This window comes from Pelophylax lessonae (genome assembly GCF_965119305.1).
Source record: "Pelophylax lessonae genome assembly, chromosome: 1".
Lineage (NCBI taxonomy): Eukaryota > Metazoa > Chordata > Amphibia > Anura > Ranidae > Pelophylax > Pelophylax lessonae.
In genome coordinates, this window is record NC_138768.1 from 703348813 (window position 1) to 703366907 (window position 18095).

At 43.0% G+C, this 18095-nt stretch overlaps 1 protein-coding gene across 1 annotated transcript in view; it reads right to left on the reverse strand.

Moving 5' to 3' along the window:
• Positions 1-506: 506 nt before the first annotated feature.
• The window catches only part of GLRA3 (glycine receptor alpha 3), a 369294-nt gene continuing 351705 nt past the window's right edge, over positions 507-18095 (reverse strand). Inside the window, 1 exon segment of the mRNA XM_082269464.1 lies at positions 507-1212. Coding sequence (XP_082125590.1) covers positions 934-1212 — 279 coding nt within the window. The 3' untranslated portion in view covers positions 507-933.

An 18095-nucleotide genomic window follows, 5' to 3' on the forward strand; every position in this document is an offset into this window, starting at 1 on the left:
GTATTCCACTGTAAACCATGGTTTTGTTTCTCAGTTGCTTTCCAGTACATAAAGCTGAACTACTTTATAAACCCAAATTATTATAGCTATGTTGCTCACATAAAAATATCTAAAATTACTTAAATTTGAGTTAGAAGTGTGGATGTGTTTAATTTACATAAAATACATTCTTGATATGACATTTGTATGTTTATGTATATATTAAATTTAGAAACATACTTTTTAAAAATAGTAAAAAAAAAAAAAAAAAAAAAAATTGTGTTTTAGAAAATATTATTATTGTTCACGCATTTGAAATTTTAGAACAATAAAATACCTTTACTAAAAGCATATTAACCATAAATGAGGTAAAAAGACACAGAGTATTAATCATTTTCAAAGTTTAACAAAATGTATGAATTTGCTTTGATATTATTGGTCAATACGGGAGAAGAATCTGTAAATCCATGGGGATTTTGTTTACTAAAAAACTTTTATTCAAAGCATTGTAAGGCAGACTGCTTATTACGGTGCCATTAATACATAACTTTTTGTTACTGTAAAAATGTGACATTGACAATAGTTATAAAAAACACTGTTTACATTTCAAAAATAGGAAGTTGAATATTGTACCAAATATGTAAACAAAAAAAAAATTGTATTAGGGACATCTAATAAAATCACGTTTTTACTTTAGCTGTTTGGTCCTGTAATTTATAGTAGTATAAATAGCATTATTTTAGAAAGCAGTAATTTTGTGTACTGATACCTCTGAGTAATACCTTGTAAAATTGGCAGTATTTTGTAGCTGTTTTTGTACCATCTAATTGTGTTTCTACTTTCTGTGTGTTATGGTGACCATGTTAATTAGCGAATGGATGGAAGTTGAGTTTTCTGCTCTGCTGGTTATGGGTCCAAAACTAGCCTGTGGTTCAAATGATACCTTATAGTTCTTTAGTCTTGCTGTTGGTGAATGTCTTCATGTCGTAGAATTTTATAAATAACCCAGTAGAATATATTGAATATTAAAAAGGCGAGTGGAAAGCCAGCTCGAGAAATTGTGTCTATCTTCTTTGCTCTGTCTATAAACACTTTTCTCATTTCATCATGGGTTTTTGGTGGTGGTGGTACTGGATTGTTTGGTCCCTTTGGAGTTACTCCATCTTTTGCTTGAAGACAAGGTCCCATGCCATAGGCTGTAAAGCTAAAGCTACCTTCCCTTGCATCTTCATCCTGCGAAGAGAAACAAAAATATCTATGTGAAAAGCTGCATTATCTTTTCTACACTCAAACATTAAGTAAATCCCAGAAAAGTGAAGTCCAAACTTTTTTTTTTTTTTTATTACAGTATGTGACTCCAGGAAATGCGTGTATATATATTTTATAGTTCTTACAACATAATTTTTAATCTTCAATTCATTACCATTGTTAATACATTTTTAGAAAGTTGCTCCACTGTAACACAATTAGAAAAAGATATGCAAATGTGGCAGGGAACAAAAAAATGGCTAAGAAGGCACTGCAAAACCTGTCGGGAGTAAGTAATATGCAATTTAGCCACCAATGTAATAAAGCAGATCCCAGATTTATAAATCAGCCTTTTATGCTCTCTGCTGCTTCTCATTGAAAACAAGTTCCTAAATGTAAAAAAGTAATAGAAAATGCACTGTCAGGTAAATAAACAGAAAAAAATCTGCTGGCAAAAAAAAAAAAAATTGTAAGACAAACTATGTAACAGTGATAATTGTTTAACTACTTCAATACAGGGCACTTTCACCCCCTTCCTGCCCAGGTCAATTTTCAGCTTTTAGCACTGTTGCAATTTGAATGACAATTGCTCGGTCATGCAACACTGTACCTAAGCCAAATTTATGTCATTTTTTTTCCCACAAATAGAACTTTCTTTTTGTGGTATTTGATCACCGCAATGTTTTTCTTTTTTGCTAAACAAATAAAAAAAAAACATTTTTGGAAAAAAATAGTTTTTTTGTTTGTTATAAAATTTTGTAAATAAATATGTTTTTTCCCCGCACTGGTGAGCACTGATGAGGATGCACTGATGGGGTGGCACTGATGATGAGGCACTAATATGCAGCACTGATAGGCCGCACTGATATGCAGCACTGATGGGCACTGATATGTGGCACTGATAGGTAGCACTGATATGCAGCATTGGTAGGTGATGATAAGTGGCACTGATGGGCACTGATAGGCGGCACTGATGGGCACTAATAGGCAGCACTGATGGGCACTGATAGGTGGCACTTATGGGCACTGATAGGTGGCACTGATGGGCACTGATAGGCAGCAATGATGAGCATCGGTGGGCGACACTGATAGACGGCAATGATGGACACTGGTGGGTGGCACTGATAGATGGCAATGATGGGCAGCACTGATGAGGGCACTGGCAGGCTCCCTGAGCACTGATTGGCATCCCTGGTGGCATGGGTGGGCATCCCTGGTGGCCATGGGAGGGCATCTCTGGTGGCTCTAGTGGCACCCCCCCCAAGGGTCTGCACTGGTAATCAATGCTTTGATTACCAGCGCAGACCCCCCCGCCTGTCAGGCGCAAACTGAGGAAAGCCAATCAATGGCACTTCCTATTTACTATGTGACCAGTTGTGATTGGACACAGCTGGTCACATGGTAAAGAGCATACGTCATAGGCTCTACCGGGTTTAGAGATGCGGTGTGTCAGAGTGACACACCGCACCACCGATCGTCGCTTTGCGCTCCCCCCCGGGGGGGCGCAAAGAGCGGTCTATCCTGCTGGACGTCAAATGACGCCCAGTCAGGATAGTGCAACCACTTTGCCGCTGTCATTTTGCTATATGTTAGGCGGTAAGTGGTTAAATTGCCACACTAAAATGTGATAATGTACAAGGTGACTCAACTAAAATAAAAATATACCATATAAAAATATAGAATAAACACGTGCATTTATAAGTGAAAAAGTTCAAATTGGGTCTTCCAAAACAAAGAGGGGAGTGTTCAATCCACTTTGACAATTACCACGTGAGCCTTAACCAACCACAAGCAAAAGACTCTTACCAGAATATGAGGACTCTACTACAGAGTCAAATCAGCATAAATATGACAATTCCATCAAGCAGAGATCCGATTCATATTGTTTGGCTGGAGTTCAGCAGTATCTCGTGAATCCAATCAATGGTAACATCAAAGGCGACCATAATTGTACAAAATTCCACATAAAATCAGAATGGAAGAATCCATATCCTGTTTATGCCTCCGATGATGTCACATATGATACAACGAGCTGGACCGCGCTAACGCACTTGATGTCACATCTACTTGGGACCGGTAATTTTTGTGAAGCATTATTTGGGACCTCTATTATACACCTTGGGATTGTTATGCATATGTAGCACAATTCCCAGCCATTTTGCTGGATATGGATCCCCCTGGGTTACTGCTAACAACAACAGCACATTTAAGCATGTTTCTCCAAGTGTGAGCACTGAGACAATGACCAGTCCAGTATCTTTGGGTTTTTGATTTATTTAGGAACTTGGATGGGAGAAGGGATGAGTGGGATACTCCTTTAACTCAACTATGCACAATTGGGCGGAGACACTTAAGAAGTACTGTTTGACGCTGGTTAACGGTGGCTGAATGCCTGCCAATGCTGACTTGATGCTGGTTTATGCTGGCCGGATGTCGGTTAACGCTGAACTATTCTTGTAACTGAGCTTCAATAAAGAAATCCTCTCTTAGCTGCCTTAGGTACTGCTTCCTGAGGTAGCTACTTGTACACTTTTGCTACACTGCTGAATGCTTCAGGGCCCACCTTTCACTTACTTATCTTCGAGGATTAACACTTGGCACATCCTTTCTATGCCACAACTACTGGTTAGCTGGCTCCTGGATCCTTTGACCTTCTGGAGTGGCCCCCGCTCCTAGGCAGACCCCTGGGCAGATTTTAAGTACTCACAAAACTGTTTTTACTGGAAACTCCTGCTTAGCAGCTCCACTTGGTCAGCAACACTCTGGATCACTCTCTGCAGCCCAACTCAACCTACGGTCCTTCAGGCCGACTGCCCAGGACACCTTCACTCACTCTGACAGGAGGAGAGACAGTCGTCAGCCTCCTCCTGGGACTCTGCTTCCTGCCAAAGATGCTCTGTCACATGTTCCCACCAGGTTTATACCCAATCCCAGGGTGCATTTCAACAAACTCCACCCACTGGGACAGCTATAAACCCTGGTATGCTATTGCCCAGGTTTCCTCCACTGTCCAACAAGAGCCCTCATTGGATGCAGTGGGGAGACTCCCCACACTCAACAGACTACACCTGGAAACACATGACAGCCTCACTAACTGATCAGGCCCCCCTGATAAGCAGACAGGGGCCACACATATACTTTTCCTATCACCTACCTAGGAGGGTGCTACACATACAAAGCGCATATTGTTTTTATTTATGTGAGTAGTATTCATACTTTGAAGCGCAATAAAACGTTTTAGACAATTTTACACTATGTGGATTTTTCCATTTTATTTTATGTCGAACTTTTGTTCATCTATGGTCACCATTGATGCTTCTATTGATTGAATACACGAGATATACAGTAGTGCTAAACTCCAGCCAAACAATATTAACCAGATCTCTGCTTAATGAGATATTTATGGTGATTTGACTCTGTAGTGTAGTCCTTATGTTCTGGTTCTATGTTCTGGTTCTATTCGAGTTCTCTCACTTCCTCCATCGGCTTCCTGCCCTAAGTAGGAAGCTGATGGAGGAAGTGAGAGAACTCGAATAGTGTAAGACCACAAGAGATCATCAGCTGATTTACCCCAAAGGGAACCCGGAAAAGAGGAAGGAGAGAATATCATTAAGGGAACATATACAGGCCAAATAATTTTTCTTATCTGGTAAGAGGCTTACCCACTTCCCTTAGGAAGTGTGGGAAGATACAGTATATATACCCCTCCCTCTCTCACACGAGGATTCTGCTCTTGAGGTAGCTGTCTTTTCTCCCTTAATACTTTCCTGCTGGAAAGGAGCAAACCTGCATAGGTGGTGGGAGATCAGACAATTAGATCTGTCTTCCTGGCTGTTACCTGAAGCACTATTTCTGATTCATCTACACTCACCATTTGAAATTTCACGGACATTTGTCACTTAAGTTTCCTTAGGACTGCAGATAGTTTCACTTGGAACCTGTGCATATTTGTTTGTTTTGTACACATTTGTTGTAGAAATTTTCCTAGGCACCTTGTACACCTATTCTCATGTTTATTAGATGTTGATCATAAGTACTTTGGTTTTTGATCTATTCATTTATTATTTTATATTATTCACTTGAGAGTTTAATCTCATCATTTAGCGCACCAGTATTTATTTTCTCACAGTACATCAGAATTGCTTGTGCTGAGACAGAAGAAGGAGCCATGATGTCGCTGGACTGCTACAAGGACTGAAGGAAAAAGGTGTAAAATGAGGCGTAAATAAATAACAAAGACCTGGGAGACTATGGGGAATGATTACCCATACTCCACATAGCTGGAGTTTTGCTGCAAGATGCTATATTGATGTGTTGCCTCTCTTTTTCGGAAATGTCTGAAATGCAAAGATTCAAAGATTCAAGACTGCATCTCTAAACAAATCTAAAAAATGTACCAACTGTATATAGGAATGGCCTTGCGGTTTGCCCGGCGGCCGGTTTGCGGCGAACTTTGCTTGTTCGCAGCAAACTTTTCTTGTTCGTAGCCCACCGATTTTGCGAACACATTGCGTTGTTCGCGGCGGCCATATTAGTTTACTTTGGGGAGAACTTTGACCCATGACATCAGATGGAACGGGACAGCCATTTGAAACATTGCAGCACATGGGCAAACCCTATAAATAGATCTGAGCTGGCGGCCATTTTACATTCTGGTTTTTGTCAGTGTAGGGAGAGGTCTGCTGTGTGCACCAGGGACAGATTCGTCAGTGACACAAATCTCTCTGTTAAGGTCCACAAAAGTCATTTTAATAACTGGTATTTGTTATAGGTGTGCAGTGCACTATATAGGGGTGTAGTCAACTTATAATATACTTTGTAATATATATATATTATAGTGGATTTGTTTTGTGCACTGTGCAGCATTGTGACTGGTATGTTGAGCGTTTCTGCAGCAATACTACAAACAGTGACAAAAGCACTTTTAAAGTATTATAATTGGTGTGATAGACTAGTGGCCCCCCAATACCACATATTGAAGTGGGGTGTTATCTGAGTATACTTTTATAAGTGTATTTGTGTCCTGCAACAATATTGCCTCTTTTGCTGTGTTTACTCTGCTACACACAGTGCCAAACTCACTGGACAATTTTTTGTACAACTGGTGTGATAAACCAGAGGCCCCCAATACCACATATTGAGGTGGGGTGTTATCTGAGTATAATTTTATAAGTGTATTTGTGTCCTACAACAATATTGCCTCTTTTGCTGTGTTTACTCTGCTACACACAGTGCCAAACTCACTGGCCAATTTTTTGTACAACTGGGGTGATAGACCAGTGGCCCCCCAATACCACATAATGAAGTGGGGTGTTATCTGAGTATACTTTTATAAGTGTATTTGTGTCCTGCAACAATATTGCCTCTTTTGTTGCATTAACTCATCTACACACAGTGCCAAACTCACTGGACAATTTTTTGTACAGCTTGTGTGAAAAACCAGTGGCCCCCCAATACCACATATTGAAGTGGGGTGTTATCTGAGTATACTTGTATAAGTGTATTTGTATCCTGCAACAATATTGCCTCTTTTGCTGCATTAACTCTGCTACACACAGTGCCAAACTCACTGGCCAATTTTTTGTACAACTGGTGTGATAAACCAGTGGCCCCCCAATACCACATATTGAAGTGGGGTGTTATTTAACAGTATACTTTTCTTAGAGTGTATTTTAGTCCTGCAAAAATTTGGCCTCCTTTGCTGCGTTAACTGTGCTACACACAGTGACAACAGTTACTGGCCAATTATTTGTAGAACTGGTGTGATAAACCTGTGCCCCCCCAATACCACAGATTGAAGCGGGGTGTTATATACCTTGTTCCACATATACTGCGCTTCTCTAGAGAGTTTTGTCACAGGGTAATTAAAAAAATGACAGGCAGCGGAAGAGGCAGGCCCTTACGCAGGGGTAGGGTAGGAGTAGTAGGCCGGAGCCAAAGTATGAAGTTTCAGAAGGTGCGTTCGATTACGTCAAAGGACGCACCAGACTTGGTTGAGTGGCTCACTCAGCCTTCCTCTTCTGCACCCTCCTCATCCTCTCTATCTGCACCCTCTTCACTCCTTGCTCTTTTCCCCCTCCAAAGACACCAACACCAACACCACCACCACCATATACCCTCCGCTTGAGTCACTGGAATTATTTTACGATCCATTACAAGACATTTGCGATGCGCAGCCATTTTTGGCATTGGATCAGGAAGAGGAGGTAGCAACAGCCACCACTCAAAAGTCTTATGACAGTACCCAGATCAGCCCAAGGAGGTTGGTCCCCCCTGTTGCTGCCTACTCCGAGATGTCGAATGTTAGTGGTGGGGAAGGTGACGTGGACGATGACGTGTCTATGGACGTCACATGGGTGCCCACAAGAGAGGAAGAGGAGGGGAGTTCAGAGGGAGAGACGGACCATCAGATAGGGAGGATTAGCAGGCGGAACTTGCATTGCACAGGAGGGACAAAGCAGACTGCAAATGTATCAGGAGCGAACCATCAACCATTTACAGTCACATCTGGCGCTCCCAGGACGCCGCCACATGGTTCCGCAGTGTGGGCTTTTATTTAATGTGTCTGCTGCTGACAACAGTGTTGCCATCTGCAGCCTTTGCAGTCAATGCAAAAGTCGCGGTAAGTCCAACACTCACCTAGGGACGACCGCATTAAGAAGGCACCTGAACTCCCATCACCGAACCCAGTGAAAGCAACACCGTCAGAACCCACAAAGCCACACTCCAGGCTCTCACCGTCCAGCCTCTTCTCCTTCTCCTCTCTCCTCACAATGGAAGGTCCCAGGCAGGAAATATATCTCGCAGAAGGGCATTCCAGAGCTGTATGGCCATGTTCAGCGTCAAGTGAATGTATCTCTGGCACACAGTGTCGGTGCCAAGATACATCTGACCACAGACACATGGTCTAGCAAACCAAGAAAGGGAAAGTATATCACTTTTACTGCCCACTGAGTAAACCTTCTGAGTGTAGATTTGGTTTTACCGCCACAGATTGCATTCAGGCCTGCCTCTTCTTCTCCTCCTCCTACTCCATCCTCCCTCTCCTCCTTGGCTGACACCTCCTTTTTCGCTGCTACCGTCTCTTCCGCTGTGCCGCCCAAGATCCCCAGAACCTATTCCACATGCCAGGTGAGACGTTGCCATGCTGTGCTGCTTTTGTTGTGCCTGGAAGCCAAGAGCCACACTGGTCCTGCACTCCTTTCAGCTTTGCGTTCACAGGCAGATCAGTGGCTGACACCATTGAATTTGACAGTTGGTAAAGTGGTATGTGACAATGATGAGCGTGCTGAAAAAGGGCAAAATAACACGTGCCATGCATGGCACACGTCCTGAACTTGGTGGTGCAGCGATTCGTTGCTAAATACCCTGGGGTCCAGGACGTCTTGCGGCAGGCCAGGAAAATCTCGGGCCATTTCAGAAGATCTTACACAGCCATTGCTCGCCTTGCTGACATTTAGCAGCGACACAACCTGCCCGTCAGGCGTCTTATTTGTGACTGCCCGACGCGATGGAACTCAACGTAGCATATGCTTGATAGGCTGCTCCAGCAGAAACATGCAGTTAACGACTACCTGTATGAACTCTGCGGCAGGACAGGTTCTGGGGAGCTTGGGTTTTTTTCACCTCGCCAGTGGCTGCTCATGCACAACGCATGCATACTTCTGCGGCCATTTGATGAGATCACCAAACTGATCAGTCACGGCCAGGGCGCCATCAGTGACATCGTACCTTACGCCTTCTTTCTGGAGCGTGCATTGCGTGGTGTCATTGAAGAAGCCGTCGAGGAGCAGGAAGATGACAAAGTTGCAATGTTGGATGAATTCCCAGGGGGTGCTACTCCATCTGAGGCAAGTCAACAACAGGAGTCTGAAGAGGAGTCAGAGGAGGATGGTGCCAGGCAGATGAGGAGGAGCAAGGTGAGCATGCTTTAAACCTGTCTGGGATCCCTGGTGTTGTCCATGGATGGGGGGAGGAGAACGAGGACGAGATTATCCTGGATGATGAACTGGAGCCAGGCCACTACACCGCATCCAGTTTAGTGCGACTGGGGGCCTTCATGCTCCAGTGTTTTAAGGGGGGCCCCCATATAAAAAGCATAAAGGGCAAGGACCAGTACTGGGTGGCAACATACTTAGACCCCTGGTACAAACAAAAAATGGCGGAAATGTTACCACCATCACAGAAGGCGGTCAGAATGCAGCACTTCCAGGCCTTGCTGCGAGAAATGATAAAAATTATACTGTGATATATAACGAAGCTGCCCTCACCTATTAAGTGCACTGTGACCTCTATTCAAAAAGTGAAATAGCAATAATGGTTCAAATTATAATACAAAATTAAATGTACAAGTGTACATTGTACAAATCTTATGAAAACAATAAAGTGCTCAACAAATAGAGCGTAGACTACCTCACATTTATAAAAATGAATGAGGCATGGATCTCTGAGGAATTCAACACATGTGACCAGTAGACCATGTTTCATTTAAATTCCTCATGACAGGCCACAAATATCCGCCAGACCACCATCCACCCACAACAATTCATGGTCCTTGTCTTCGGCAAATACAACAGCATAAAAGGCCTTTCATGTCCATTAAATGCCTAATTTTTGGGTCCTTTTTATGGCCGACACTTACTTCTGTATCCTGTCAATGCCTAATGTACCTTCAGCCACAGAATACAAAGTTCTTCGCTGTCAGGTAAACCCATGTGGGCTAATTTTTTTGGGCCTATACTGGCCTTCACTTACTTCTGTATCCTGTCAATGCCTAATGTACCTTCAGCCACAGAATACAACATTCTTAGCTGTCAGGTAAACCCATGCTAATTTTTGGGGCCTGGAATGGCCGAAACATACTTCTTTATCCTGTGAATGCCTAATTTTTCAGACTGGAATTGAAAATCAATGGGTCTGTAAACGTTCCGCCAAATTGTGGAATGGATGCGGACCCATTTTACAGATGCGTGAATGGACCCTATATGTATTTGACATGTATTTACCGGCTGCTGTCAGTTCTGGCTGATTTAGGGGAAAAAAATATTTTTTTTTTGCTGTAAAAAAAAAAACATTTTTAGGGCAACTTTTCCAATTGCAATACTTCTGTTATGACATTGTCCATGTGGTGGGACTATTTGTGCACAGCTAGTAAGTATTTTGTGGCTGCAAATGTGACCTAAAGGTTTTTAAAGTTCGCCTCCCATTAAAGTCAATGGGGCCCGCCACGAACTTGCGGTTTGCGGACATTTGAGAAAGTTTGTGGCTAACGTTCGCGAACCACCCTGGCCGATGTTCGTCCATCACTATTTGTCAGATTTCATGGGAATTATGCTGTACAATTAAGTATCTAATATCAGCCAAAATGCATGTTTTAGAATTTTAGAACTCGAGTTTAGTTTAGAGCTAAACTGTACAAATAGATAACTAAAGATTGGATGTCCATGTGTTTATTTTATTAAACATTTGGGTCTATATACTGTTGAAGTATTCCCACTATATTAGACACAGTGGTACAATGATTAAATGTGTATAAGATGTGACTTACATACAGTGCTGTGAAAAAAAGTATTTGCCCCCTTCCTGATTTTTTTATTTTTGTTGCATATGTGTCACGCTTAAATGATTCGGATCACCAAACACATTTTAAAAATGAAACAAAGATAACCCAGGTAAATACAAAATGCAGTTTTTTTAATGATGATTTTATTTGTTAAGGGAAAAAAGCTGTCCAAACCTGCCTGGACCTATGTGAAAAAATAATTGGCCCCTAAACCTAATAACTGGTTGTGCCACCCTTGGCGGCAACAACTGCAATCACATGAAAAGATATATTAAAATATTTACAAAAATGTGAGATTTGTACTCACTTTTGTGAGATACTGTGTGTGTATATATATATATATATATATATATATATATATATATATATATATATAGAGAGAGAGAGAGAGAGAGAGAGAGGGAGAGAGTGAGTGTATCTCACAAAAGTGAGTACATCCCTCACATTTCTGTAAATATTATAATATATCTATTAATGTGACAACACTGAAGAAATTACACTGTGCTACAATGTACAGTAGTGAGTGTACAGCTTGTATAACAGTGTAAATTTGCTGTCCCCTCAAAATAACTCAACACACAACCATTGATGTCTAAACTGCTGGCAACAAAAGTGAGTTCACCTCTTTGGATAAGTGCAAATGTCCAAATTGGGCCCAAAGTCACAACATTTTGTGTGGTCACTATTATTTTTCAGCACTGCCTTAACTCTCTTGGGCATGGGGTTCACCAGAGCTTCACAGGTTGCCACTGGAGTCCTCTTCCACTGTTCCATGAAGACATCCCAGAGCTGGTGAATGTTAGAGACCTTGTGCTCCTCCACCTTCCGTTTGAGGATGCCCCACAGATGCTCAATAGGGTTGAGGTCTGGAGACATGCTTGCCTATTCCATCACCTTTACCCTCAGCTTCATCAGCAAGGCAATAGTCGTCTTGGAGGTGTGTTTGGGGGTCGTTATCATGTTGGAATACTGCCCTGCAGCCCAGTCTCTGAAGGGAGGGGGTCATGCTCTGCTTCAGTATGTCACAGTACATGTTGGCATTCATGGTTCCCTCAATGAACTTTAGCTCCCCAGTGCCAGCAGCACTCATGCAGCCCCAGACCATGACACTCCCACCACCATGCTTGACTGTAGGCAAGACACACTTGTCTTTGTACTCCTCACCTGGTTGCCACCACACACGCTTGACACCATCTGAACCAAAATTTTTTTATCTTGGTCTCATTAGACCACAGGACATGGTTCCAGTAATCCATGTCCTTAGTCTGCTTGTCTTCAGAAATGGATATGACGCTGAGCACGTGCACTCAACTTCTTTGGTCAACCATAGTGAGGCCTTTTCTGAGTGGAACCTGTCCTGTTAAACCTCTGTATGGTCTGTATAGCCTAGGCCATCTTTATGTAGAGCAACAATTTTTTTTTCAGATCCTCAGAGAGTTCTATGCCATGAGGTGCCATGTCAAACTTGCAGTGACCAGTACAGTATGATAGACTGAGAGCGATAACACCAAATTTAACACACTTGCTCCCCATTTATACCTGAAACCTTGTAACACTAATGAGTCACATGGCACCACGCAGGAAAAATGGCTAATTGGGCCCAATTTGTACATTTTCACTTAGGGGTGTACACTCACTAATTTACGTTGTAGCAAAGTGTCATTTCTTCAGTGTTGTCACATAAAAAGATGTAATAAAATATTGACAAAAAATGTGAGGGGTGTACTCATTTTTGTGAGATACCGTATATATATATATATATATATATATATATATATATATCCAAACCCAATTCCAAAAAAGTTGGGACACTGTACAAATTATGAGTAAAAAAGGAGTGGACTCATTTACAAATCTCATAAACTTATATTTTATTCACAATATAATATAGATAACATATCAAATGTTAAAAGTGAGACATTTTGAAAAGTCATGCATAATATTGGCTCATTTTGGATTTCATGAGAGCTACACATTCCAAAAAAGTTGGGACAGGTAGCAATTAGGGATGATCGAACTTTTGAAAAGTTCGGTTCGACCAGAACACCCGAATTTCCAGAAAGTTCGGGCCGGATTTCAGAACCCCATTGAAATCAATGGGACCCTAACTTTGGTAATCAAAAAACACCATTTTGAAGCCCTAAAACCCAATAAATGCCCCTAAAAAGTGCCTAGGGTTCTGGGTCATGCCCCATGGACTATTAATCACACAAAAAAAGTTCTTAAAAATTGTAATTTTTGATAGAGAGCCAATTATTGAAAAAAAACAAAAACGCCCAGGTGTGTTATTGCAGGCGTTTTTTTTGGGCATTTTTTTGGGGTCTTTGGAGGCAGGCAAAACATCTGAACTTCTGTATAGGGGTATATATACACACACTTATATGTATTTATGCACATACACACATATAGGTGTGATAGCAGAGAAGCCATATGGGTGTTAATTATTTCATTAGTGCAAGCATAGTGTTCTGCTACTTTCACACCTATATATGTGTATGTGTATATATACATATAAGTGTGTGTGTATATATACCCCTACACAGAAGTTCTGATTTTATGCCTGCCTCCAATAACCCCCAAAAAATGCCCAAAAAACACTTGCTACAAAACCGGCAAGGTGTGAAAATAGCGGAGCCATATCCCTGTTCTATAAGTGTTCTAAGAGAAACGATATTTTCTCTATAGCGGTCACCCTGACATGGAAGGGTTTGGTCACCCTGCCATAGCAGTCAGAGTCAGTTCACCCTACACTACACTACGGTCACCCTGGCACTTAACACTTTCCCTACAGAAACTAGATTTTTGAATCTAACTAAAGTGGAAAATAGCACCCTAACTACACTAGATATCCCTTTCCTCACACTAATAATTGCTACTGACACTTTGAGAGCAGAAGTAACAGAACTGCTTCCACTCTCTTCCACAGCCCTGTATTACAATGCTAGGAGTTTGGCGGGGCTATCTTATATTCTGGGGAATGTATTCACTAATGATTGGCCTCTGGACCCCCTAGTCACTCCAATCACATTCCTAGCATTCTCCTGCCCCCTCAATTGGCTTTTACTGATGGTTCTGGTCCAATCACGGGCTTTTAAAGCCCATTTCCTGTCCCATTGCATTTTGGTCGGTTCTGGTTGCCGAATTCCGATTTCTTAAACTTGAGCAACTTGTCTCCTCAGTCCCCAGATGTTTGCAAGAATGGGACAACATTCCTATTCCTAAACTTGAGCAACTTGTCTCCTCAGTCCCCAGACATTTGCAGACTGTTATAAAAAGAGGAGGGGATGCCGCACAGTGGTAAATATGGCCTTGTCCCAACTTTTGTGAGATATGCTGATGCCATTAAATTTAAAATCAACTTATTTTTCCCTTAAAATTATACATATATTGGAATTTGAAACTTCCACATCATTGCATTCTGTTTTTATTCACAATTTGTACAGTGTCCCGACTTCTTTGGAATCGGGCTTGTATATATATATATATATATATATATATATATATATATATATACAGTCCAATTGAGTATACATTAGGTAATTTAGTATCTATCGTCGTTTCAGTATAGACCCTATATTGATATTTATATATGTATAGGCCACTTGAGTATATATCAGGCCATTCAGTATCTATCAGTCAGTTCAGTACATATCAGCAGTGCAGTATATATATATATATTATATATTGATCAACCAGTAATAAAACCCCCACCAAAATTCCCATCATGTCCGAAAGGCCGACAAGGAGAGGCAGATGCTCACAGGCCACAAAAAGAGGGCAATCAGCCTCTGTGTCCACAGTGAAAAGTGTTGGTCACAGTCGACATGGTGCATCCTCTGCAGGCGAGGCACGCCCGTCCTTTTTTTCCCATGCTGGCCTTGTTGTTCAACCACAACATGCAGAAGAGTTGGTGGAGTGGATAAATAAGCCATCCTCATCCTCCTCGTCCTCTGACACCCAGGCTTATTCTAGTTTGCCTTCCACCGCAGCTGCCAAAGCGGCCCACACCACAGGCTCCTTCTCCACAGCTATTCCTTCTGTCGCCCCACCATCATGCACAGAGGAGTCACCTGAACTATTCGATCATAGTGTTAGTGACATGCTGCTGGAGGATGCAAAGCATTTTGAATGCTGTAATGTTGGTTCCCAGGTTGATGAAGGGAATAACGTGAGCCTAGAGAGAGGGGGTGACAAATATGGACAAGAAACTAGCAGTCATGTTGCCACAGCTGCAGCATACTGCCAAGTTTGCTCCAGTGACGAGGAGGGAGGGGATGATGAGGTCACTGACTGTACTTAGGTACCTGACAGGATAGAGTAGGAAAGGGAGGGGGAGGAGGAGGCACAAATCCAACGAGGCAGGATGTGCTCCAGGGGCTGCCATAGGAGTAGCCAACCTATTGCATCACACCACAGAACTCCACAGGTGCAGGGTGCTGCAAAATCCCTGCGGGCTTCAAAATTCTCAATAGTGTGGGCTTTTTTCAACACAGTTGCAGTAGACCGCAGTGTTGCGGTTGTAATATCTGTCTGAAGCGGATCAAGCATGGTCAGAACACCAGCCACTTTGGCCCCACATGCTAGACAAGACATATGACGACCTGCCATGTAGTCTGTTGGCAACAGCACCTGAAAGAGCCACAAGGTAAAAACAAGCATACTTCAACTTGCTCCTCATCTGGGATGTCTAACCCTACTACACCACATGTCTTCTCAAAAACCTGCATTGAGAGGGATAATGGCATAGCAATGAGTGCCACAGATACTTGCAGCCAATCTGCTAGCAGTACACCACTGCTTGATTTGACCAGCAGGCAAATTTCACTACCCCAGTTTCTGAACCGTAGAAAAAAATACTGTCCCAGCCATCCACATGCTCAGCGTCTTAATGCTAGCATGACCAAATTGCTAGCACTACAAATGCTGCCTTTTCATCTGGTAGACTCTGCCCCCTATCGCAAATTTGTGGAATGTGCTGTACCACAGTGGCAGGTTTCAAAAAAACATTTATTTTTGCGTAAAGGCCATTCCAGCTCTCTACCATCATGTGGAAGGTAGTGTTTTGGCCTCGTTGGACAGAGCAGTCAGCAGGAAGGTTCACATTACTTCTGACTCTTGGTCCAGCAGGCATCAACAGGGACATTACATTTCTTTCATGGCGCACTGGGTAACTATGCTGGCAGCTGGGAAGGATGCAGTACAGAGTTCAGAGTTGCAGCTTGTTTTGCCACCACGCTTTCAAAAAGCTTGTGCTGGTTCTGCCACATCTGGCTACTCCACCTCCTCCTCCTCCTCTTCTTCTTCCTCCATGTCCTCTTCTGCTGAATTGTCCTCTGAAGCAGCAATGCTCCATAAGCATTTAAGGGGCTACGCAAGCAGTCAGGCTAAAAGATGCCATGCAGTTTATTCAGTTGGTCTGTCTAGGGGATAGGAGTTACACCGGGGCAAAGATTCTGTCAGCTCTGCAGGGGCAGGCTCAGAAATGGTTGACGCCACGACAGGTTGAGCCAGGAATGGTTGTATGCGACAATGGCACCAAACCTTCTCTCTACCCTCCGACAGGGACACTTGACACATGTTCCATGCTTGGCACATGTCCTGAATTTGGTGGTGCAGCATCTCTTAAACAGATACCCAGTCTGTGGCCATTTCCGGCGTTCATACACTGCCAGTGCTGGGCTATCTGACATTCAACGGGAATTCAACCTGCCCACCAACCGCCTCATTTGTGACATGCCCACCACGTGGAACTCAACATTGGCAATGCTACAGCGGCTGCACAGGCAGCAGAGGGTCATCATTGAGTACCTGTGTATGGCACAAGGAAAGGCTCAGGGGAGCGTGGCTTTTTTTCACCACACCAGTGGCTTTTGATAAAGGATGCATGCACCGTCCTGTCCCCATTTGAGTAGGTCGCAAGGATGGTGAGCTGGGATGATGCATGCATTAGTGACACTATCTCTCTAGTCTACCTGCTGGAGCACATGCTTTGTGGAATCATGGACAGGGCACTTGAGGCAGAACAGTGGGAGGAAGAGGAGGACTCCCTTTCCTCCCAAGGCCCCGTGTATGCAGATATCATGCCTGCAGGGACACAAAACACAAAGGAGGAAGAGGAAGAGGAGGAGGAGGACTGTGGTAGCATGGATGTAGAGGATAGCATACAGCAGTCTTCAAGGGATGGTTGTCATTCCCCAGAAACCCCAGGAGTTGTACATGGTTGGGGAGAGGTTGCTCCTAGCAATGTCATCCTTAGTGACCCAGAGGATTTAGAAGCTCATGCCTCCTCAAACTTACATTGCATGAGCTCCCTGATTCTGCAAAGCCTGTGAAAGGACCCAAGGATTCGTGCTATTAAGGAGAGGGATAATTATTGTTTGGCAACCCTTCTTGATCCATGTTACAAGGGTAAAGTTGCAGAGCTTATCCTGCATACACAGAGGGAGCAGAGGATGAAACATCTTGAGGAGGCCTTGAAGAAAATTTTGTGTACCACCTTTCCAGACACTGGGAGGTCAACATTCTCTGGACGTGTTTTGAGAAATCGTTCAGCCAAAGGAGGAGTGGTGGAGAAGGAGGCCGGTTGACCGATGCCTTTAAACAGTTCTTTAGTCCTCAGTAGCACCTAGGGCTGTTAGGTTTAGGCAAACATTGGCAGCGTCTCCATCATATGGTGCAGGATTATCTAGGGACAAGAGCAGACTTGGAGACCTTTCCAACTGAGCATCCACTGGGTTAATGGGTCTTGAGGATGGACCACTGACCAGAACTTACTCAATATGCAATGGAGCTACTGGCCTGTCCTGCTTCCAACGTGCTTTCTGAACGAACATTCAGTGCTGCTGGAGGTTTTGTGACGGACAAAAGAGTGCATCTATCCACAGACTCTGTTGACCAGCTGACTTATCAAAATCAATCAGTCCTGGATCAATAGCAGCTATCAATCCCCTGATGCTGATGTAACTGATTGAATTTGCTAGGGGTTTGCCATCCCTTGAAGACTGCATATGCTGCCTATCCTATTCCTCAATCTTGATTCTTCTAGCTTCCGACAATGTTTTTGGTTTAGGTCACCACCAACACCCAAGGCCTAATTTTTCTGCACTTGTATAACAGGTGCATACAATTTAAATTTCATATGTAATTTTTAACAGCAGGCCCTGTCCCTGTGCTCTGCCCTTAGCAAGAGTAACTGTGAGGGGCTATGGTGTTTAGGCACCACCAACACCAAAGGCCCAATTTTTGGAACCTGTATGACAAGTACATGCGATTTCAAATTTGTATGGAATTTTTACCAGCAGGTCCT